Consider the following 23,728-nt stretch of genomic DNA (forward strand, 5'->3'; position numbering starts at 1 on the left):
CTCTCTCTCTCTCTCTCTCTCTCTGTGTGTGTGTGTGTGTGTCTGTGTGTGTGCGCTCATGTGTGTGGGTGTGCACGCATGCGAGCAGGCATGTGAGTAGGTGCATGTGCACTTATGTATAGATATGTATATAGAGAGGATAGAGGACAGCCTTGGGTGTCATTTCTCGGGCACTGTGTTTGCTTTGACAGGGTCTCTCATTGCCCTGGAGCTGGTAGAATAGGCCAGGGAGTCAGAGGAATCCACTTACCTCTGCCTCCTTGGTAGTGGGATTACAAGCATACACCTCCATGTTTGCTTTATTGCCTTGTGGTTCCAGAGGATTGGATTCAGGTCTTCATGCTTGCAAGACGAGAGCTTGGCCATCTAAACTATATCTCCAGCTTTTTCATTTTCTGTTTAAGGCAGAGCCTTAGGTGGTCTCCAACTTGTTATATAGTTGAGGAAAACCTTGAATTCCTGATACTCCGGCTTCTGCCTCTTTAACGCTGGGGCTGCAGGCAGGTATGGCCATGCCTGGCTGTCAGATGCACATGAAGCTGCATCTTCTTGCTTGCTGGCTTGCTGCCAGTCCCCTCCCCCCATCATGCCACCTCCGGAATGTTCTTCTCCACCAGGTAAAGGAACAGGTGGGCATTTCAAGAACACTGCAGTCTGAGGAGCCTGCAGTTTAAAGGTTTATAGGTGAGAAAGAATTCCATATGTCCAGGGAACTTAAAGACTGGCTACGTGAGGCTGAGAGGAGCAAGCCAGCATCCAGAGCTGCCCAGGTGTGCTGGTAGCCCCAGGTGGGGCTAGGAGGCAGCATTGGGTGGGCTAACCTTGTCCATCACGTGTAAGAGTTTGGGCGTGACTATGTTCATCTCCATAATAACAGATGGGCTTTCCAGATGGAGGAGACCTGGAGGGACCTTCTTATTTGGATGAGGGAGTCATCAAGCTGTAGACTCCCTCACAGGATGGGCGTAAGGCACAGCCATTTCTGCCTCAGCAACTCCTTAGATCCAGAGAGGAAGAAAGGGGTGGTGATAGCTGCAGCTGGCCTGAGTCCCCACAGAGCAGGTCTGACATCTGTGTGTCATTGTCTAGTGTTCTCCCCCCAAATACACAGACTTCAGGACCTTAGGGTATGACCTTCCCAAAAAAAAAAACAACCCTTTAATGAGGTCATAAAGATCAGGGTGGCCAGGGACTATTATCCTCACACAAAGACTGCACACTGGGAAGATGACCCTGTGGTTGGAAGGACATCACCAACCAGAACGTTATAGATAGGTAAACTGAGGCTACAGAAAAAAGTGGCTACCCAAGTTCACATGCTGGTAAGCAAGAGAGACGAGAGCCAGACTAAGTCCTGCTGACTTCTCGAGCAATGCTCCAGGCTTCACGGTGAAAGACGAACTCCACTGTGGTGTTTGGATTCTTTCGAGAGATGAGCCGACAGAGTGAATATATATTACACACGGAGGTTTATCAAATTATCTCACATGCTATGGGCTGGAAGGTCAAAGATTCCATCTGCATACCAGAGAGGCTACGAGGCCCAGCCCACAGAGCTGTAGCCCACAAAGCTGGGCTCTCTCTACATTCCCAGACTAGCACGGAGGCCATGTTAGGAGACTGGAGAAGCTAGATTCTGGGTCAGTGAAGAATGGTGATGGCACTGGGGTGGCAGCAACAGGAGGGCGGGCTTCAGCAGGAAACCAAGCCAGGCAGGCAAGCAGCATAAAGGTTTTGCTCAGATCTCTTTTCCTCTGCTCAAACAGCTGGAAGGCACTCCCCACGACCCCCCAGAGCTCCACCCCACCCCAATCCCATCCCTAGCTAATCCTTCCTGTGAAAACTTCAATGACCCATTCAGAATGCCTGCTTCACAGCAGATTCCAGATCTAACCAAGTTGATAGACAACTGCCCATTGCCATTGCCTGTCCTTACAGCCTCCCCCCCCCCCTCCCTCCCTCCCTCCCCCTCCCCTCCCTCCCTCCCTCCCCCTTCTCCCCTCTCCAGTGTTTGTGGTACATTCCACAGCCTCTAATGACTTGGCCTGAAGCTCCACACAGGACTCCAGTCCACAGCCGGGGTCGGTGAGGAAATCAAGGCTCAGGCAGCCTGCTGGATGCTGCTTTAAGACTCAGACCTAGCCTCTGGGGCTGCTCTCTGTCTCTGTCTCTGGAAGCCGAGTGCCTGGTCACACTTCCACTGTCAGAGCCCTGGTGCTTGGCTCCTACATCAGGACCCATCATGGTTGACCAGGGCTCTGTGGTTGACAGCTGAGTCATGATGCTATACAGTATTTGATGGGATCTTCCCCCACCTAGCATTATTAAGAAGCATCACTCAAATATCATCCTTTCAGAGTGGCTGGGCACAGTTCAGCTAGATTATCCCTTAGTCATCTCTACATAGAAACCTCTAAGGATGTCCTCTACTGGTGAGAAGGCCACTAGGGGACATGCTCATGCTAGATATAAGGGTATCTAGTGGCTTTACTGTGATCGTCCACAAGGTTGGCTCTGGTAAGTTGGGAAGAGCAGAGACAGAAGGAACGGCCATTCAGAGTCTGCCCCACCAAAGCTAGATAAGATTGATGAAGCTAAGCAGCGCATGCTGACAGGAACCAGATATAGATGTCTCTTGAGAGGCACAGCCAGAGCATGTCAAATACAGAGGCGAATGCTAGCAGCGAACCACTGAACTGAGAACAGGACCCCCATTGGAGGAATTAGAGAAAGGATTTAAAGAGCTGAAGGGGCTTGCAACCTCATAAGAACAACAATGCCCACCAACCAGAGCTCCCAGGGACTAAACCACTACCCAAAGACTATACGTGGACTGACCCAGGGCTCCAACTGCATATGTAGCAGAGAATAGCCTTGTTGGGGTACCAGTGGAAGGGGAAGCCCTTGGTCCTGCTAAGGTTGGACCCCCAGTGCGGTGGAATGTTGGGAGGTGGCCAGGGGAACATCTTATTGGGGAAAGGGAATAACATTTGAAATGTAAATAAAGAAATATTTCCAATTAAAAAAAAGAAAGAAAGGTCACAGTCCACCTGAGCTCAGTGTAAAGTGGAGGGCGCCCTTTCCAGAGGGGCTTTCTCTCCTCTGCCTGACCTTATCTGGGAGCCTGACCCCCACTTCCTCTCCATGAGAAATGTCACATAATCCTTGGCAAAATTATAGGTTTAATTTCCTTTCTCCCAATAAAAACCTGGTAAGCACCTGGAGTGCCTCTCCATGCCAAGGAGGCCTTTCCAGTACCCTAGGCCTCGGCCACTGTAAGTTCACCTTAAAAGCCTAGTCCCACTCTCCAAGGTTTATACAACCCTTGTTCACCCCAAATAAAACATATGCACAAGCGGTGTCATTGAATATTGTCTAAGAGAACTGTTTCCTTCACAGTTGGTGCAAGACCGGTGCCAGGACATTCTGAGGAGGGAAGCGGCATGTGGAGCCACACTGGTACATGTATCTTGGTTTTCCTTCCTGGAGAGCCGAATGGGTTCACCATGTAAAATGCAGATACCAAGTTAAACTTGAACTTCAGACAAACACATCACACAATTTTTAAAAGTATATCTCATATCCTTTTGTGAGTAATGAGGGTGTTTCATATAACCTAGGCCAGCCTTGGACTCTTTATATGTTGGGAGCTGACCTTGAATTCCTGATCTTTTGCCTCAGTCTCCCAAGTGCTGGGATTTTATATATATATATACTGCCATGTCTGGTTTTGGAGATCTTCATGTGAAAGACTTTGAAACATGAATCTGAAGTTCCAATTTAATCGTGCATCTCATGTTCTTATTGTCTATTCTTGCAATCGCTATCCCTCAACTCACACGGTTATGGTGGCACTCTGCGTAGGTGACCCAGGTGTGGCCAACCTGCCCATCATCATCTTCAGACCCACAGGGATGATTCATGTAACCAGAAAAGATGATTCAGCCAAAAATGGGCCAATGAGCTTCCTATTTCTCAAAGTTTGGTTGGCACCACTGAGGAAGAGAGTCGTCCTGCTAGGCTGTGAGAAGGACCGTCTCCAGTGCCACAAGTGGGAGTCCAACTGGAGAATGAAGTCTGATCTCAAGTGAAAGGAGGAGTAGGGGGGGGAAGGGGGGGGGGGGAAGGGAGAAGAGAGAAGGGGGGGAGAGAGCAAGAGCTAGAGCAAGCAATCGAGAGAGAGAGAGAGAGAGAGAGAGAGAGAGAGAGAGAGAGAGAAGAGAAAGAGGGAGGGAGGGAGGGAGGAGGAGGAGGAAGAAGAGGAAGAAGGGGAAGAAGAAGAAGAAGAAGAAGAAGAAGAAGAAGAAGAAGAAGAAGAGAAGAAGAGAGAAGAGGAGAGGAGAGGAGCAAATCTGTTAGATGTAATTAGGCCTGGGTGCAGTCAAATTTCACCTTTGTAGGTTGCTGGTGTGAACCATTTTTGGTGATGTTTCAAATGAAAATGATGATAAAGCACAGCAGAGTTTAAAAGCAAAAGGACTGGTGGGAAATTGGGTCAGTGTGTACAGTGTGTACAGTGATTGTTAAGTAGGCTCAGGACCTACTCATCAGTTCCTTTTACACCCACGTAAAAGCTGAGCATGGCGGAGCCCACCTGTAGCTGCAGTGCTCGGAGAGGGACAGAGACAGGTGGATCTCCGGGACGCAGGTCAGGCAGTCAGGCTTCACGTAGTGACATTCAGATTCACTGAGAGGCCCTGTCTCAACAAAGCAGGCTCGAGGAAGACACTCAAAGTTGGCCTCTGGCTTCCACATGTGCATGCTCAAGTGAGCAAATGTACACATGCGCTCACGCGCACACACACATACCATCAGGGGAGAGACAGATGGTCTTCGAGATGGTGGATGACGATGGTGCAGCAGAAAGTTGTGCAGAATAAGAGATGCCATTTTGCAGTTGATAGCTCTGTGAACTGGCAACTGTGAGACTTGAATCCAAGTGCACGGCTCCCCACTAGAAAGGCCACTCTACTGTTGCAGGATAAAGATGCTAGGAGGTGGGAGTTATCATCAGCACCAACTAACACCATCCTCCTGGGGGGTTCCCAGCATGAGGCTTATGTAGGGAGTCCTGCGGAGGCCTTTCTGAAAGGCAGGCAGTGGTCAAATTACAAATCACGAGGTGCTTACAAATTTCAGGGGGGGCTACTCTGATTCGTGGGCTGCCATTATTTACAAGTTGTATTCTGGGTTCTGTAAATCCAGAGAAAAGTAACCAATTTAAAGGTCCCATGACTTATCGCCTCCCAAGGATAGTTTGTTCGTTCTGCTGTGATAACTTGGGATACAAGAGGTGTCTTTTATTCAGGCGACAAGGAAAGATAGAAAGAAGTTACTGTCCTTGGAGGATCAGGGATTGCAGAGCAAAGACACTTGCCTCCGAGGACTGGGAGAGGTAAGGTTTGTGGAGGAAGAGTGTTTAACTCATTAGGTTGCTTCAGCCAGAGGTGTCATTTACAGCAAAGCCGTAGGAGACCATTGCCTGGCTGTGCGACTTCCACAATTAGTGACTTTAGAAAGCCAGAGCAAGTGAAACCCGGGGTCTCGTTAGGGTTTCCTGGGTAACGAGCATGCCGCCGCCGCCGCCGCCGCCGAGAACGAAGGTGAGGGTGAGGAAGGAGATGAAGATGGAAAACGCTGGCAGCACAGTTCTCTACACTAATTTACTGCTGTCCTTACCGAGTCTAACCTCGATTTAAAGCACTACGTACCCTTCCTTCCCTGCTCGCCATGCTACTAGCCTAGCCTGAGCGTCAGGACCCTTGCTTTTCTTCTGCTGTATCTCCTCAGCTAACACCTGTTAAAACTGTTTTTGTGTTGTGTGTGTACGGGATTGTGTGTGCACCTTCTCACTCGTGCCATGGACTGGGGGTGGGGTGATTCCGGTCTACATCGCTTTGCTGTTTTCAGACGGGCTTTTTCATTGAATCGGAGCTAGGCTGTCAATCGGCAAGCCCTGGCAATCCTCCTGTCTTTGCCCTTTCCACTCGGAGCTGGGGTTACAGTGCCTATGACCCTGTCTATTTTCTTACGTGCACTCTGGGGTTTTGTACTTTTATCATCCTTGTATAGTAAAGGCTCTTACCCGTTGAGCCATCGTTCCAGCTCCCTCACCTTAACCGTTCTTGCTTCTTGCCATTTGGTGGTACACAGTAATATCGCAGATATTGGGGGTTTTGTCCCCCTCACCATGGAGAACATTTCAGTCTCCTACTTAGACTTTCCAGAGATTTAAACCGTCATTCCATGAGCTCTGAAATCCCAAGTCCCGCTCAGGAGTCTGCACACCCGTATACCATTGCCTTCTACCTTCTTGTCTCTTTCTTCTAAGCCCTGTTCCCTCACCAGATTCTTGAAACTTCTGTGGATGTACCAAACTTTCACCCTCCTGCAGGCAGGGTAGGCTGCTGTCTCAGCCACATCTCAGGATCAATGCTGCTTCCTCAAAGACTGACTGAGACACCCTCCTCCCTCACCCCGTCACTCATCCCTATTCACTCTTGGACTTGAGCATGACAGTTCTGTAAGACTGTATCACTGCAGCGTCAAGGGTTTGAGCTCTCAGCCAAGAAGGCAGCAGTGAGGGGGCCATTGAGAGCTGCAGCCCCCAAGGTAGGCCATCTCTGCCGCTTAGGATCTGCTTCCTTCACTCCCACAGCCATACACACAGGAGTGTTTTCTCGGGGTGTCTTGCTTTAGGACTGGAAAGTCGGAGCTGTGTTTGGGCTGCCCGTGCCCTTTCTTCTTCGCGTGGGTCTGAGCGCCAGACGTGCTGGCTTCGGAAGTGTTTCCTAAGGAGTGAGAGGGTCTGTGCTGACGAAGGGAATGGCACCGTTGATAACACCGACCGTGGTAAGGAAAAGAATGGTAACGGGAGTTTGTGTGGCTGCTGGGAACAGTGGTGACGAGGTTGGTGATGGTGATGGAGAGGGTGTGGATGGTTATTACTGTTGGCGTGGCCGTGGTGACGTGGGGTGAGGGTGGGATGGTGGTTGCTGTTGGTCGTGGTGATGGGGGTGAGGGTGAGGTGGTTGTTGTTGGTGCTGATGGTGGGGTGTGGGCCACGGTAGAGATGGTGAGGCTGATGGTGGTGGTGGTGGTGGTAGTGGTGATGCAGATGGTGGGGTGGCGGTTAGGGTAGTGGTGTTAGTGAAGTGGTGGCTGTGATGATGAAGATTTTGGTGACAAAGAAAATAGAGTCCGGAACCTAACGTTCCCTATTACTTCAAAGACTTTTTGTGCCAAAAAACAAAGTAAATCAAAATCCGACCTTTTCCGTTTGTAGCCAGTCCAGGAAAATTACTTGAAGGATTTTGGAATCAAAAGCGCCCCAGAAGGAGGTTTTGCAGGAGATTCTGCAACCCCAGACTAGAGAAAGTCACCCTCCTCTGACTCCCTAGTGTCTGAAGTCCGCCTTCTCCTCAGCACCGCCCCCTTGGCACCTCCCTCAGTCCAGCCTGCCTGCCTCGGGAGCCCAGTCTTCCTGAGGTTTCAGGGCGCTCGCCCTGAACCGGAGCTGTGAGAAGCGAAGGTAGACGGGGGCTGAACTGGGGGCGCCGAGGTAGAGGTGTGGGGAGAACGAGGAGGACTGAGGCGGACAGGGGCGGGGAGCGGCTGGAGGGGTTCGTGGAGGCTGAGGCAGGGAAGTGGAGGCAGTAGTCGGAGGTCTGGGGGGCCTGAGTAGGAGAGTGGAGAGCCAGAAGGAAGGAGCACGCTGGAACTGAGCACCGGGCACAGGTTGTAGCTGCATGAGGAGGTGGCGCCGGTGCTGGTGTCGGACCCGGGCTCCGAGGAGGGTCGGAAGGCACCAGGGTGGAGGTCTGCGGGGGACAGGGATCCCTGAGGTCTCCTGTCTGGGCCGGAGCACGTGCAAGTGGAATCGCTTAGGTGAGAGCGGTGGAGCCAGAGTTTGAGCCGGATTCCAGATCCACGCTGGAGAATCTGGAGTGCAGTGAACAGACGAAGAGCGTGGACAGGAGCCGGCGCCCGGGGGCCCTACGTTGGGAGATGCGGGTGAGCCTGGGCGCTCTGGCGGGCGCGGCGGCGCTGAGCGGAGCTCTGAGCTTCGTGCTGCTGGCAGCGGCCATCGGCACCGACTTCTGGTACATCATCGACACCGAGAGACTGGAAAAGAGCAGCCCGAGGATGCGGGACCAGGGACCCGCTAACCGCAGCCAGTCCGAGCCTCTGAGCTCCCACTCGGGACTCTGGAGGACTTGCCGGGGTAAGGGTCATCTAGGGGTCCGCGCTCTCACCTTGGTGCCGTACCTGGGACCTGTTGCTTGCCTCATATTCCTATCTCAACTTCAAGTGCTCACAGTACCGAGCACTTAGGGGTGCTGGGAGAGAGAGAGAGAGAGAGAGAGAGAGAGAGAGAGAGAGAGAGAGAGAGAGAGAGAGAGAGAGAGACAGAGAGAGAGAGAGAGAGAGAGAGAGAGAGAGAGACAGAGAGAGAGAGAGAGAGACAGAGAGAGAGAGACAGAGAGAGACAGAGAGAGAGACAGAGACAGAGAGACAGAGACAGAGACAGACAGAGAGAGAGGCTGGCCTGCAAAAATGAGAGGTGCTCAGCTTACAAGGGCATAACACCCCTTTGGTTTCTTGGGTGTGAGATATCTAGGGAGGCTTTGGCGGGGGTTGGGGAAAATTCAGGGATCTGTCCGTGAAACTTCTTCCTCCCATCAGTCCAGAGCACCTGCACGCCACTGATGAACCCTTTCTGGCAGGAGAATGTGACGGTCAGTGACTCCAGCAAACAACTTCTCAGTAAGTCTGGGGACAATGGGTGGAGGGAACAATCCCTTTCCGCCTCTCAGTTTTGATGCTTTTCTCCAAACTTGGGTTCCCGAAATGCGGTGGTCATGGAGGCCTTGGGTAGTGGGGCTGTGCCTGGGGGCGGGGCCATTCTTTTTAACTCGAAGGCGGGCAGAATTCATCCAACCAACAGACAGCCCTGTGCACAAGCAGCTTGGTGACTGAGCGAGAACTAAAATCCAGGCAGTGCCCTCAAGATCCTCGTGGACTTGTGCGGAGAAAGGACGTCACTACACGAGCAATTGCATTTGAGTGGCAACCCTCACGAAAGAAGGTGGGGGAGCCATGATGGCTTCCGAACACTTTTGGATGGTGAGCGCTGAATGAAAGGTCTTGTCCGGTAGACGGAGGGCCAGCTAGCTTGTCCGTAGAAAGTGTGGCCTGATTTAAAGCAGGTACTTAGGAGGAGGCGAACAGCCTGTTGTTTCAAGGACTGTCACATGTGCCTTGTTGGCAGCTGGTTTTCCCAGCATCTCTTACAGGGTCTGCAACTCCTTAGAGAAGTGAAGCTCAATATAAAAGAGGGAAGAGGCTTGAATGGACCCTGTGGAAGGACGGAAAAAAGGGCATAATTTTGTTTATTGAAATTTAGGGCTGTACCACCCTGCTAGAAGTTGGTACCTCCCACTTCTCTCCACCACTGCTTCAGTACTGGGTATTAAACTCAGGGCCGTGCTCATATGGGCAAACAGTCTACCACTGAACTCTATCCCCATCTCTCTTTTCTTCTTTTTTTCTGTTCTTTTCTGAACAGAGTGCCACTAAGTTTTTTAGCCTGACCTTGAACACGCACTGCAGCTCTGTCAGGCCTTGGACTTGCTATCCTCCTGCCTCAGCCACGTGAGTGGCTGGACTTACATTCAGCACCAGGTCTGGATTATCATCTCTATTTTTGGCTTTCACTTGGCAACTGAGACTAGGAAGGGTCTCCTAGAGGGGATCTGAGTGTGAAATGAGGATGGACGACCACAGACCTTGGATGTGGGTGGTCTTGGACGACCGCCTGTGGCTTAGGAAGTTACCCAAGCCAGCCTCTCTGTTTCTTCTCTACCTCTTCCCTCTGTTTCTCAGAGGACTTCCTCTTGCCATAGGACTTTTCAAGTGCGGATTCCTCTTCCTGATGTCTCTCTGCTCCTACCTACCAGCTTAGCCTTGCTAATTCTGTCTCATTGAGCAGGTCATTTGGCTTTTTGACTTTCTCATTAGACTGTAAATTCCATGAAGGCAGGGATTATCTCTACCCTGCCCATTGTTGGATTGTCTATACTTAGCACAGAACCTGGCAGACAGCAGATCTCAAAGCAAAAGTCTGCAGAACAAATATGAGAGTGAATGCAAGCTATTATTATATATTTATATTATTATATTATTATATATTATATATATTATATATTATAATAATATTATATATTATTATATATTATATTATTATATATTATATATTATATATTATTATATATTATTATATTATTATTATGGGTCAAAATTATACACATATGAACGTGAATGGACCCGTGGATGAGTTGATGGATGGATAGATAATGAATGGCTTGCTAGATGGATGGTGAGTAGATGAATGGATGGATGAAGGAATGAATGGATAGATGGAGTGAGTGGATGAATGGACGGATGGATGAATGGATGGATGGATGGATGAAGGAATGAATGACTGGATAGGTGGATGAGTGAGTGGATGAAGGGATGAATGGACTAGTGAATGACTAGATGGTTTGAGGACTGAATGGATGGATGGATGGATTAATGGATGACTGGATAGATGGATGAGTGAGTGGATGGATGGATGAAGGAATAATGACTAGATAGATGGTTGGTGAGTGGATGAACTGATGGATGGATGAGAGTGGATGAACAGATGAGTGGATGAGAGTAGATGAATGGATGGATGGATTAGTGAATGACTAGATGGTTTGAGGAGTGAGTGGATGGATGTACAAATAGATGACTGGAACCAAGCTGTTTCTCTCAAGTCCAGTAGCATTCTGGGAAATATTTAATAGATAGCGCTCTTGAAAAAAATTAAAGCCCTTTACTTATAATATTAGCCCTCTGTGCTGTATTTCCACTTTGACCAGTTTTAAATTGTCAGCATAATATTACCTGCTCACAAAATCCCCCAAATCTTAACTGGCCCTTGTGAGCTCCGGCACAACTCTGTGTAAGTTTTCACTGCCGGAGGCTCCCCTGTGGCCATCCCCTATGCGGAGCTGAAGAGGGGTGTGGACATTCTGAACTGCCCTGTATTCCAGCTGCACTGAGAGGTGCTTTGGCTGTTGTTTAAGTACTACTGCTTCAGAATCATCTAGAATTCTGTGTTTGAAGTAGGGGAGAGAAGGGTCTAGTCCTAACTCAGCGCCTTCTCTGGCCCTCTTGATCCTGGGGTATGCTTCTTGGCCTTTGAAAACCTAATTTCCACATTGATCAAAATGAAATGTCAACTCCATTAAGGATGCCATCCAAACCAGGAACGAAAAATATAAAACACTTAGGAGGCTGAGTCAGGAAGACCAAAAGTTTAAGGGCTGCTGAGCTCCAACGTGAGTTCAACCTTAACCTGGGCAGCCTACACTAAGCTAACAGTTGAAAATGTTCTGGAGACACACCTCAGTGACTTGTCTAGGATGCACCAAGTCCTAGGTTTACCCCCAGCACTGAGGGATAAAACAATACCAACAATGATAAAACAAGACATCGCACGATCAAACGAACACCGTCAAGACCCCACTTTGCTTTTTGGTTGTTGCGTGTAGTGCCTCTAAGAAGGGCTTGGCTGACTCATGGCCTTCCTCACTAAACCCCTTCTGGACTCCTTCTTTTACCTGTATACACATTGGTGACTCATTGTCAGGTCTGTGCTGTCATTCACCTTCACCTTGCTTAGAGGTGAATCCCCTGGGATCCACATAGAGAGAGTTGACACTGGGTGGGCTTTCCTCTCCACTTGCTGCTGCAACAGCACTCCCCCCTCCACCAGCTTGCTCCCCCCACCCGGAGCTTGAGAAACAGACAGATTCTTAGCTTCACTCATCCAGCTCTTCACCTGGGATGTAAGTCTAAGCAGCAGCTTAATGTGTGACCTTGGGCATTTCCTCCACCTGTCTGGGCCTCAGCTCCCTCCCATTGAGGGCAGGAACCGTCTTCTTTCTAATCTTTTTCTTTCTTTCCTTTTCTTTTTAAAATCTTCCTGTTACACAGAGAGCTTTTAAAATTATGTCTACTATTATTGTGTGTGACGTCCATGTGTAGATCAAAGGACAACTTCACGAGCTGGTTCTCCTGACCTTCATCTGGGGACGCACTCAGGCCGTGAGACAGGCACGGCAAACACTTTACCCGAGGAACCATCTCGATGGCCTCCCTCCAATCTTGTGGTGAGGGAGGAATTTGGGAGTTGCCTTTAATAAGTCCGGGTGGTGGGTGATTGGCTCCATGTTCATCCCGGAGCTGGGCTGCTGTTATCTTCTTTGTATTAGCCAGGAATGAGGGCATGCTGCCCCTTCGGACTGCACACTCATTGAAATCACCCCCAGAGAGAGCTTTTTCTCAGAATTGGTTTTTCCCCATAAGTGAATTTTGTGTTTGGCCCAAGCTCTTTATGGTATAAAGATGTTCCAGCCATTTAAAGATCCGCTACATTGGCCAGAGAGACAGGTTGACAACAGTGTTCTGAGTCAACTCCCTAAGCTGGTCCCGGTAAGCATGGATGGGCAGAAACCCACGCCTGCCAAGGGACCACTTGAGTGCGTTCTGACCCCCGCAGGCAGAGTGGCTGGGCCAACCCCATCACCACTGCTTGTTGATTCCATTTGGCCATCTGGGAGGAGACATGTGAGCAGACTTGCAAAGTTCAGGAGCAGATGGCCCAACTCCTTACCTCTTCCAGTCAGGGGACAGAGAATGCCATCTGCTCCAGAGGGAGCTCTGTTACTGTGACAAAACACCCTGACAAAAGCAATTTAGGCAAGAAAGGACTTATTTGATTTACAATTCCCATTTACAGTCTACTGTTCTGAGGAAGTCAAGGCAGGAACGTAATTGCAGCCATGGTCAACAGCGAAGAGGGGTGGATGGATTTTTGCTTCCTTGCTTGTACTTTCTCTGCATGCTGGCTTTCTCTATGTCATCCAGGGCCCCATGGGTGAAATAAGGCCTCTACATTCAGAGTGGATCTTCCTACCTCAACCAACAATCAAGACAAACATGCTCAGAGGCCAACCAGATCTAGATAATTCTATATTCTATTATTTTTTTAAAAGTTTTATTCATTTATTTCATGTATGTGGGTACACTGTTACTGTCTTCAGACACACCAGAAGAGGGCATCAGATCCTATTACAGATGGTTGTGAGCCACCATGTGGTTGCTGGGAATTGAACTCCGGACCTCTGGAAGAGCAGTCAGTGCTCCTAACCGCTGAGCCATCTCTCCGGCCCAGTAGCAGAGTCTTGATAATCCTGGCTTGAGAGTATTTATTTGGCTTTCAGATTCACTCTAGGCAAATGCTTTTGGGGGCAAGGAGGTTCTCACTCAGCTCTCTAAATGCAGTCAGTAGACTAGGGGTGTCAGTCAGGAATCTCTCTGTAGTAAATGACAGAAATGTTGATTATGCCAACTGAAAGAGGAAGAATGGCTGGCCCACGATTTTGAGGCAGTCCAGTGTGTTGGGATCCCTGGGGCTCCCTCTCTTTTCCCCCTCTGTGAGACCGCCTTGGAAGGGGGTCTGTTTGACCTTGAGTCCTGCAGCCCAGTAGGGAGGGGCCTCTGTGCTGCTGAGACTTCCAGTCAGGTATCCCATTGAGCCAGATTAGGTCATGTGCCTGTGTGTTGAGCCAATTGCGTGAAGCTAAAAATATGCTGTAAGCTGATTGGCCAGGCTGACACCATCCATCCATCTATCTATCTATCTATCTATCTATCTATCTATCTATCTATCTATCTATCTATCTATTATCCCTCCCAGACAAGATTGGTGTGCAACACTACACCAGGCCTTGTGATCTCTTTATAAAGGCACGGAAATGGCATCGGCCCCTTAAAGACAAGGGATAGGAAGTGGGAACTCTTGACTGCAACTTACCCACCTGTGTGTATTCTTAGCAGTCACCCATGTCTGTAGGTGGGTTCTTCTGGGAGGAAATGGGATTCTATATGAAAAGATCCAGGGATAGTATCTGTATACAGTAGGAGCTCAATTAACGCTTAAATGTTTAATGTAAAATGGAACTAGTAATTGGAGATGTGTTTACTTTAGAGATTTCTGGAAGCTGGTAGCATGGCTCAGTGGGTAAAGTGCTTGCTGGGCAAGCCCATAGGTTTGAGTTTCGTCCCCAGAACCCATGGAAACATGGTAAGAGAGAACTGACTCCACAAAGGGGTCCTTTGAACCCTACATGCATGATATGACACACATGATCAGATCAGATATGATAGAGACATGATCTCTCTAATACATATGCACGCATGCACAACACAATAATAAAGTTTTTTTAAAAATGTTTTCATGTGTGTGTGTATGTGTGGTGTGTAGTGTGTGTGTGTGTGTGTGTGTGTGTGTGTTTGTGTGCACGAACATGTTAGTCATAAACTTGTGGAGGCCAAGGTTGATGTTGGGTTTCTTCCTCTATAACCTTGTACCTTGTTTTTTTTTTTTTGAGACAGAGTCTCTCCTGTACCTGGAGCTCCGTTTCTGTTAGACGGCTGGCAGTGAGCCCCTGTGACCCGATTTCTCCCTGCCCAACCTACGGGGTTACAAGTGGGCGCTGCCAACCTGGTGTCAGTGTGGATGCTGGGGTTTTGAATTCAGGCCCTCATGGTTGCGTTTCAAGCATTTCACCCCCTGAGCCATTTCCCCATCCTGACCCACTGCTTCATTTAGTATGCATTTATTTTACACTAGCCTTGGGCTACCTGTCTGGCATTGGCTCCTCTGGGCCAAGCACTAGTCTTATCTCTTCACACATAGCAACACATATCAACTGATTTAATCTCCGCCACAGCCAGCCTATATCAATATCACACCTATTATTATCATACTCAATATTGTAGGTGAGAAAACATGGTACACTCGGGGGTGGGGTGGGGTAGGCGAGTTACATTTGCATAATAGCTGGCAGGTTTGGGACTTGAACCCTGGCAGTCTACTTCCTGTCTGTTGGATGATGCTGTGCAATTTTAGTGCAATGCATGAACAAGACCGTAGGCGTGGGGAGCTGACCTGACATGAAAGCATGGGGACTCAAGCTTGATAACCAGAACCTACAAAAACCAGTCCAAACAACAGCCAAAACCAAACCAAACCAAAACTCAAAGCCCCCTGGAAAACAAAAACCCATCAGCTATGGCCCGTGCTTGTTGCCCCAGTACCAGTAGGTGGATGGTCAAGAGACAGAGAGTCTGTCTTGCACGAATACATACACACACACACACACACACACGCACACACACACACACACACGCACATGTGCACGTACCCCCCCCCCTAGAATTTCGGGCTATTCTGCCTCAGGCAAGAAATTTTGAGGAGGCTGAGCAAACAGAGACAGGAGATAGGAAGGAGATAGGATTGGGTCAGTATGTTCCCAAAACAGCCAGAAGCCTCACAGTTCTGGAGGGTGAGCTAGAATGTGCTTCTCAGAGGCACGCCTGGTTTTTCCAGATCCACATCTTCAGCTGTGTCTCTTTCGAGCAGGTGATCATGATCAAGCTGGTCAGATGAAGACTCAGAAAGTCAAATGCTTTTCCTAGGAAAACAGGCAGGCAATAGTGGCTGACCAAGGCTGGGGACCTGGCCTGGCCTGGCTATCTCTGAGATGAGGAGGTTAGGGGGAAAATCACCAGACTGGGTTTCCTGGGATTCTGGATGTACATGCGGGCGCTGCAGTCGTGTGGAAAATTAAAACTGAGCTGGGTGTGAAATGAGAATGGAAGCGCGGGGGCGGAACCAGAGAGGGGGACATAAAACACGCAATGTCACGAAGCTCTGGGCATAGGAGGGAAATAATGTGTGATTTCGTCCGAGTGCTGCAGCCAAGGTGGGGTGCAGAGAGCAAGCGGCAATCGGTCCTGCTTTGGATATGGAATCTTCTCTCACAGTCTTGGTCTGTGGAGAGGTCGCCCCAGAGAGTGGCGAGGGCAGAGAGAGAGGTCACTGGATGCCAAGAGCAGGGAGGTCACTGAGTGGTACTGGCTGTATCCTTGGCTGAATCTGTGGATGAGTTTGAGCTGACGAGCTTTAGGAGGAGCGGGCTGGCGGAAGAGTCTGAGGAGTGCTGCGTCCTCCCCGCCCCCCACTCCTCCCCCGCCCCGCCCCCACCCCCTACCCACCCACCCCCTCCCCAGGCCGCCATCTCTTCCTGGATGGCTAGAGATGAGTAGCTCTCTTCTGTTGTGGCATTTCTGCCCTGTAACCAGTCTGAGAGCCAGGGAGCCTGGTGAGCACAGCCTTGCAAACTCTTGAGCCCAAAGAAACTTTTCTTCTTTGTATTTTTCTCTCGCTCAGAAGTTTTGCCACAGCAAATGGGGAGCTGACTAATGCGGGGCCTCAATTCCTTGGGAGTGCGAAGGCTTGGGTATGAAGGCAGCCTTTCTGGGTGTCTGAGGGAAGCCAGTCCCACGTTTAAAAATCTTAAAACGTTGATTCTACCTGTAGGAGCTCTGTGACGTTTCTAGGACAAGGTACACTGTGCTCGTTTGAAGCAGTGTGTGTGTGGGGGGAGGGGTTCCGTGGGTTGGATGGAGGATGACTAGACGTTTCTGTGTATACACGATGTTAAGGAAAATTATGTAGCCTGTAAGAAGAGAAGATTAATGTGCCTAGAACATTAAGTCGCACGGAGGAACGGGCATTCCAGTTACACAGTGTTACAGGCCGCGCACGGTCGCTTGCTGCCATTCCTCAGCTGGGTTAGTCAGTGTTGCCTTATTAGGACGCCCGGCAAGATCGACTCAGGAGCACAGAGGTTTGTTTGGGCTCGTGGATTCAAAGGTCACACTGTGCCGCTCTCAGTTGGGCCCATCACTTTGGGGCTGCGGTGACCGACGACGTGGTGGGAACACTCAGCTGAGCGAGACTGCTCCTTTCCCAGCCAGGATGTAAGAAGGAGAAGACACCGGGCTCCCACGGTGTCCTTGGAAGTCACACCTTACCCCAGGCCCCAGATCCTGCTCTTCTCATCACTTCCTGATCGAGCCAAACCGGGGACCAAGCGTTGGAGATGCTTGTCCTCACCGTAGCCAGTGTAACACTCAGATCGATAGCGATACCATCCAGCCATCACATAATGGTACCATGTCACCATAGCTACCGTCTGTTGAGCATCTACCCTTGGCATATATGATTCGCCGACTGTCTCTCATCCAAGGTACATGGCAGTTGTGGTAAATGACACCACTAACAAACACACCTGGATCCAAGAGATGGGTCAGTAGGCAGGAGCACTTGCCCGAGTTCCATCTCTAGGACCCACGCCCCTTAGGGGTCCCTACCCATGACAAAGGCAACTTAATGGAGAAAGGGCTTATTTGGTTCACAGTACCAGAGGGATAGAGCTCATCATGGTATGAAAGGCATGGCAGCCGGCAGGAAGGCATGGCGGCCAGCAGGAAGGCGTGGCGGCCAGCAGGAAGGCCTGGCGGCCAGCAGGAAGGCATGGTGGCAGGAGCGGGAGGCTAGCTGGTTACATTGCATCCACACCAAGGAAGCAAAAACTGAGTGGAATATGGGGTCAGGCCATAAAGCCTCAAAGCCGACTGGACCTCTGTGATGTACGGTTTCTGGCCGGGGTCCTCTTCCAAAGGTTCCACAACTTTCCACACACTGCCTCCAGCTCGGGACAAAGTGTTCAGAAACACGGGGAACAGTTCAAACCACAGCACCACGTAAAGGTGGAAGGAGAGACCTGGCCCCACACAGCTGCCCTCTGATGTCCACACACGTGCCTTGGCATGTCACCCTACATTAAACGAACACATTTAAGAAAGATATGCCCATGCCCTCAGTTCCAGGATCGGTGACTGACGTTATTTGGGAAGAGCGTTGAGTTTCTCAACTTGGGTCAATGTAATGGGCAGTAAGACCCGTGATGAGTGGGTGTCCTTACAAGAGGAAAAGCACAGAGAAGAGGCAGAGGGAGAGCCTAGAGTGCAGCTGCCTAAGCCAATGCTGCCGACTGCTGCCCCAAAGTGGCTGCTGTGAGGCAGGGTCACCTCCTGCAGTGGGAACAAGGACTCTGACTTCAAATACCTCGACTCTAAAGCTTAGCAAATAAATTCCTGGTGCTTTTTGGTGTGTCAGGGTCTCAAGTTGCCCAGTCTGGACAAGCACGCACTGTGTAGCTGAGGGTGACTTTGGATTGTTGATCCTTCTGCCTCTACCTCCTAACTACTGGGGTTGTAGGCATGCACCACAATGCCTGGTTTAAACGATATTATTATTATTGTTATATTATTATTATTATTATTATTATTATTATTATTATTATATGGGAATGTGTCATGTCTGTGCACTTCCTGTGTGCGGTGCCCATGAAGGCCAGAAGAGGATGTTGGGCCCCCTTAGAGCTGGAGTTACAATGGTTGTTAGTTGTTACTTGGGTGCTTGGAATCAAATCCGGCTCCTCTGGAAGAGCTTCTGATGCTCTTAACTGACGAGTCACCTCTTCAGTGTGCCACACACCCCCCCCTTATGCCTGCTTGTACTTGGTTTGGAGCACAGGGCATCCTGAACGATCGGCAAGCAGTGTGCAGGGAGGGCCACACCCCAGAACTGAATCTCAGCGCTCAGGAAGCAGAGGCAGTAAAACGACTGAGTTCCAGGACAGTCAGGGCTACACAGAGAAACCCCGTCTTGAGAATCAAAGCAAACAAAAGAGAAGCCGTCTTCCCACACCCCTAGTACAGGTGCTGCGGTTGCACCCCACTTTCCAAGTGCTAAGGGTTCAAACTCAGGTCCCCATGTTTGTACAACAGGTGCTTAATGGACAGAACCATCTCCCCAGCCCCCTCCATGACTGTTTTTTTTTTTTCCTTTCATGTACTGAGTCCTCAACTCACAGGCTCAGATGGTCTCAGATTTGACATTTGTCCATTTGACAGATGAGAAAACTGAGGTTTGCGAAGCTACCCTCCCTAGCTTGTTATGGCCTATGGGCTTTCAGACACTGGAGCCCTCGGGACGGGAGTGTGGGTGGCCGGTGCTTGGTGGATCCCGAGACAGTTGAGGGGCACATGTGTTCCAGTTCATCTCGCTGTGGTGAGATTTTGGTTGGTTGTGCCTTTGCCTGGTGGTTGAGGTTGTTGATCTAATGGCTTTTGATGATTGTGTGGCTCTCAGAAGCACTGTGATCTTGATGCTAATCCCTGGGTGCAGTCTATTAGCTCATCCACAGCGGGTACTGTCTGTGAGCTATTCATCTTTGTCTCTGGACCATGGAGCTGGGCTCCTAGCAGACAGCATCTATCCATCTGCTGAGTTTAGCATGTCCTGGGGGAGGGGCTGAGGAGATGGCCCAATGAGTAAAGAGCTTGTGGCACAAGGGTGAGAGTCTGAGTTTGAATCTCTAGTGCCCACATCAAAGGTCAAAATTGAAAGGGCAATTTCCACCCATTGTACTATTTTTACAGTCAGGTCCCCCCGGTCATGGTCAGAGCCTGCCCGGATGACAGTTTTGAAACCTTGTTCATGATCGTGTGTGGTGTGTAGACAGGTGTAGCACGGCCTGCATGGAAAGACCTGATGATGACGTCACAGTGTTAGCTTCCTCCTTCCGTCTTCTGGCCGCTGTGGCCAGTGCTTGTGCCCGTGCCGCCATCTCTCTGGCCCCTGTATTTGCATCAATGTTTTATTATTAAGATCACCAAGGATTTTGGGTGTGTAGTTACTTTTGGGATGTGGGATGAGATTAGGTCCATGCCCTCCCAGGATAAAATGAGTCATGTGCCGTGAATTTATAATGTGTCTGTAATTTTGGGACAGGGCCAGGCAGAGGCAGAATTTGGGTATAGGGTTTTTGTTTTGTTTTTCAAGTGTTTTTGTTTCTCTGTGTAACTGTTCTGGAATTCATTTTGTAGACTATGCTGGCCTTGAACTCACAGAGCTCCACCTGCCTCTGCCACGCCTATACATTTTTAAAAAGTTAATTTAATCATGGCTGGGAATCAAATCCAGGTTCCCCCTGCAAGAGCAACACATGCTCTAAACCGCTGAGCCAGGGTAGAGGGGTTTTATAAGCTGTCCTTTCTCCACTGCCTCTGCCCATTCACTCGCCTGCTCACCCACTTGTCTCTGTCCTCAGCTAGAAGGAAACTAGATTTTCCAGGAGCCCTAGTGGCGTTTCTCTCATAGACTTATTTGTTGATTTCATAGTCATTAGAATAGCGGGCTCTTGAGTCTGCACTGAGAGAAGTAAACGATACAACACTGTCCTCTAGAGGGTACAGACAGTAACTGCAAAGATGCTCACAGTTCAGACCATGCGTTCAGGAGTCTCCGATGTTCTTAACTACCATTTGAAGTAGTTGCGTAGTCGTACTATTGTGGGTACGTGGTAATCATATGTGAATGATTGGATGCTTGATATTGGTGACCCCATGTGCCTCTTCCCCTCCTCTCCTTAGCTATGCACGGGACTTTTGTGATCTTGTTGCCACTCAGTCTGATCGTGATGGTGTTTGGGGGGATGACCGGGTTCCTGAGCTTCCTCCTCCGAGCTCACCTCCTCCTGCTGCTCACAGGGACCCTCTTTCTCTTTGGAGGTAGGTGTACACCTGCCCGGAGCCTAGGCTCTACAGTTGTACTGATGGCGAGTACAGCTGCCTCTTTAGGGGCAGTTGTCAGCTTCTCTAAGGGCTTCACCCCAGCCCCCATTGTGACAGTAGCTGGAAGGGGCAGGGGTTTTCAGCCTTAAGCTCCCCAGATCTCTGGTTCCGGGGAAGGAAGAGAAGGAGGGGGCGGGGCACAGTCTTGGGAGTTATCCCCAGCATCTTGCCGCAAAGTCGCAAAGTCGTATCTACCGCCTAGATCGGGTCTCCCAGTGATGGACTTGGTTTCCGGTTTAGAGCTGTGGGTTGACAAGAGACCCTGGTACCCACTGCCTTTGCTCCCTTCTGCTGAGTAGCAGTTCTGATGTGGGAAATCAGACTGACCAGGCACAGAAGGACACATTGCACATGGCTTCACTTGGCTGCAGGTTCTCAGTAAACAGAGCTCGTGGGGAGACAGAACAGAACCGTGAGTGGAAGCTGCAGATGGGTCTGAGGTCTGGTTGAATGGCCCCCGACTTCATTTAGCAGGTGTAATGAGTTCAGGGCTCTATTGTCCATTCTTGTGATCACAGTGAGCGCCCATAGACCGTGTGGCCAATGCCCTGCACCTGGGTGTGGCTGAGAGGCTAGATTTTATGTTTCACCATTAAAAGAAGCCATGTGAAATGACCCATGTATTAAACTACTTCTTAAGCTACTCCATACACACACGTCACAGCCGTGTGTATCACCCTGTGAAAATACTCAAGGTTTACTGTGAGAAGGTGACACACATCAGAACATGGTGGTACACACTATTATCCCAACACCCAGGAGGGCGAGTGTTGATCTCAAGCTGAAATCCAGATAGTACCATACAGTGTAGCGCTTACAAGCAGAAAACAATACCATAGCAAACCACATCTTTCAAATCCAAACCACACCCTCCAAAAACCCAAACCAACCAAACCAAACTAAATCAACCACATCAAACCAAAAGCCAGGCAGGTGGACACTGGCTGAGGCAGTTCTGTTTACAAAGCTGGTGATAGGCTTTGGGAAAGTGACACCCACATCCTCGATGGTTGCTTCCTGGCTCCCAGAATTAAAACAAGAGAAAGAAAGACAGAGGCCTAGGAGATAGCTCAGTGTGTAAGAGCATTTGGTACACAAGCAAGAGAACCCAGGTTCAGATCCCCCAACCATGGAACAATCCAGGCATGATTGCAAGAGTACATATATTCCCAGCATTCAAGAGTGGAGACAGTGGGGGCTGACTGCCAGTTTGGCTACAAGTTCAGTGACAGATCCTGTCTCAAGAGAATTAGGTGGTGAGTGACAGACAGGATGTCCTCTTGACACATGTACACATCTCACATGTGCACATGTGAGCACACACACATGAATGTATGCATGAACACATGCATACACATGCACATGTGCATATACATACACTCATGCATGCACACATGCATGTACACATATGCACACACATGCAAACACATGCAAACACACATATACACATGCATGCTCACACACGGGCACATACACACACATACACACACACACACATGCACTCACATACGAGAAAGATGATTTCTTGGGAACTTTAGAGGAGGAAAGTCAAGGAAGGTACAGCTAATGTGAAGCACCATCTTCCCGTGGTTATTCGTGGCCTTGGCTGTGGTAATTCACTCAGCAGCTAATTCTCACATCAGTACCCTCAGGTAAGACTGATGGTGGCCCTATCTGATCTGGAGGCACAAGCAGCTTGTGTGGCTGGCACCATCAAAGGACTGAGTTATTCGTTTAAGATACTTCAAGTGAAGGCCACATAAGGGGCTGGAAGACAGAGGCCCGGGAAGAGCATCTGCTTAGCATGTGCAAGGCCCTACACTACAAAATCGAAACAAAATAACAAAACAAAGGTGTGTCCAGTTGCCACCATCCTGGACCCACCCCCTCCAACCCAGCAGAACTCCTGATGAGGCAGCAGTTTGGCTGGAAGGACACTCTTGCACAACAGAGGAAGGGGGTAGAGAAGAAAAAAAAGGAGAGAGGGAGGAGGAAGTAAGGGAGACAGAGGAGGGAGAGGAAGGTAGGGGAGGAAGATGAGGGAGGAGAAAGAGGAGGAGAAGGAGGTGTATGGGAAAAAAAACTATCTCTTATGTCAAAAGAATAGACGTTTATTTTTCTTTCTTTCCTGGAGCTGAATACTAGTGACCAGAATATTAGTGGGCATGGCCTGGAAACATAGATTCAGGTCTCCAGTCTCTACAATTATCATGTTCCAATGAAGTAGACATTCATGGCATGCTTATAGCAGTGAATAAAGAAAGCTGTAAATGAAGACACTTTTCATGGTGGGTACATCTGGGTAGCTGAGTTAGGGTAAGACAGGGCTGCTCTAGGGCTTGTTTGCTCTCTGACCGCCCTCTAAGCCCCTTGATCGGACAACCTTCTACAACATTGAAGTCTTAATCAGTCAGCCTTTGCAGACAAAGCTTCCTTCTAGGACTTCTCATTCACAGAGGTGCTAGGAGAAGGCAGGGGAGGAGGGAGAAGGGGGTGAGAGGAAGAGGAGTCGAAAGAAGAGGGAGGGAGGGAGGAAGGAAGCTGAGGGGGTGAAGGAGGGAGGAGGGAAAAGGGAGGGGAGAGGAGAAAGGAGGGAGGAGGGAGGAGGGGAAGGAAGGAGGGAGGGGGAGGAGGGGGCAGGCCAGGAGTTCTGAGTGGTTGTCCCCGTCTTTCCCTGCAGCCATGGTGACCCTCACTGGAATCAGCATCTACATTGCGTACTCGGCAGCCGCCTTCCGAGAGGCAATGTGCCTCTTGGAGGAGAGGGCCCTGCTGGATCAGGTGGACATTCGTTTTGGCTGGTCCCTGGCCCTCGGCTGGATTAGCTTTGTATCTGAGCTGCTCACTGGGGTGGTCTTCCTGGCAGCCGCGCGCGTGATCAGCCTGAGCCAGAGGCAGGAGCAAGCCATCTGAGTTTGGCCAACCCAGGAGGCGCAGGGCCCGAGACCCATCTCAGTGGATGGCGACCGTTTCTTCCCCAAATAGAGGCCAGAGGGCCAGTGGTGGCCCGCTGAGGATGAGCGCCCTCTGGCTGCTGTCTTTGTGCTAGCTGGGCTGCCCATTCTCCTGTGCTGTGTGCCTC

General features: G+C 49.8%; 1 protein-coding gene across 1 annotated transcript; it reads left to right on the forward strand.

The window, feature by feature from the left end:
- Positions 1-7,468: 7,468 nt before the first annotated feature.
- On the forward strand, positions 7,469-23,728 carry Tmem114 (transmembrane protein 114). The gene is made up of 4 exons (XM_032913136.1): positions 7,469-8,224; positions 8,686-8,766; positions 20,446-20,583; positions 23,327-23,728. Exons 1-4 carry the CDS (start codon positions 8,008-8,010, stop codon positions 23,557-23,559), a joined length of 669 nt encoding a protein of 222 aa, XP_032769027.1. The 5' UTR covers positions 7,469-8,007; the 3' UTR covers positions 23,560-23,728.

The sequence above is a fragment of the Rattus rattus genome, chromosome 9 (assembly GCF_011064425.1).
Source record: "Rattus rattus isolate New Zealand chromosome 9, Rrattus_CSIRO_v1, whole genome shotgun sequence".
NCBI lineage: Eukaryota > Metazoa > Chordata > Mammalia > Rodentia > Muridae > Rattus > Rattus rattus.

Coding starts and splice junctions, on each gene's coding strand:
- Tmem114 (XM_032913136.1), top strand. CDS start 8,008: ATGCGGGTGAGCCTGGGCGCTCTGGCGGGCGCGGCGGCGCTGAGCGGA. Junction 8,225..8,685: donor ACTCTGGAGGACTTGCCGGG/GTAAGGGTCATC, acceptor TCCTCCCATCAG/TCCAGAGCACCTGCACGCCA. Junction 20,584..23,326: donor GACCCTCTTTCTCTTTGGAG/GTAGGTGTACAC, acceptor CTTTCCCTGCAG/CCATGGTGACCCTCACTGGA.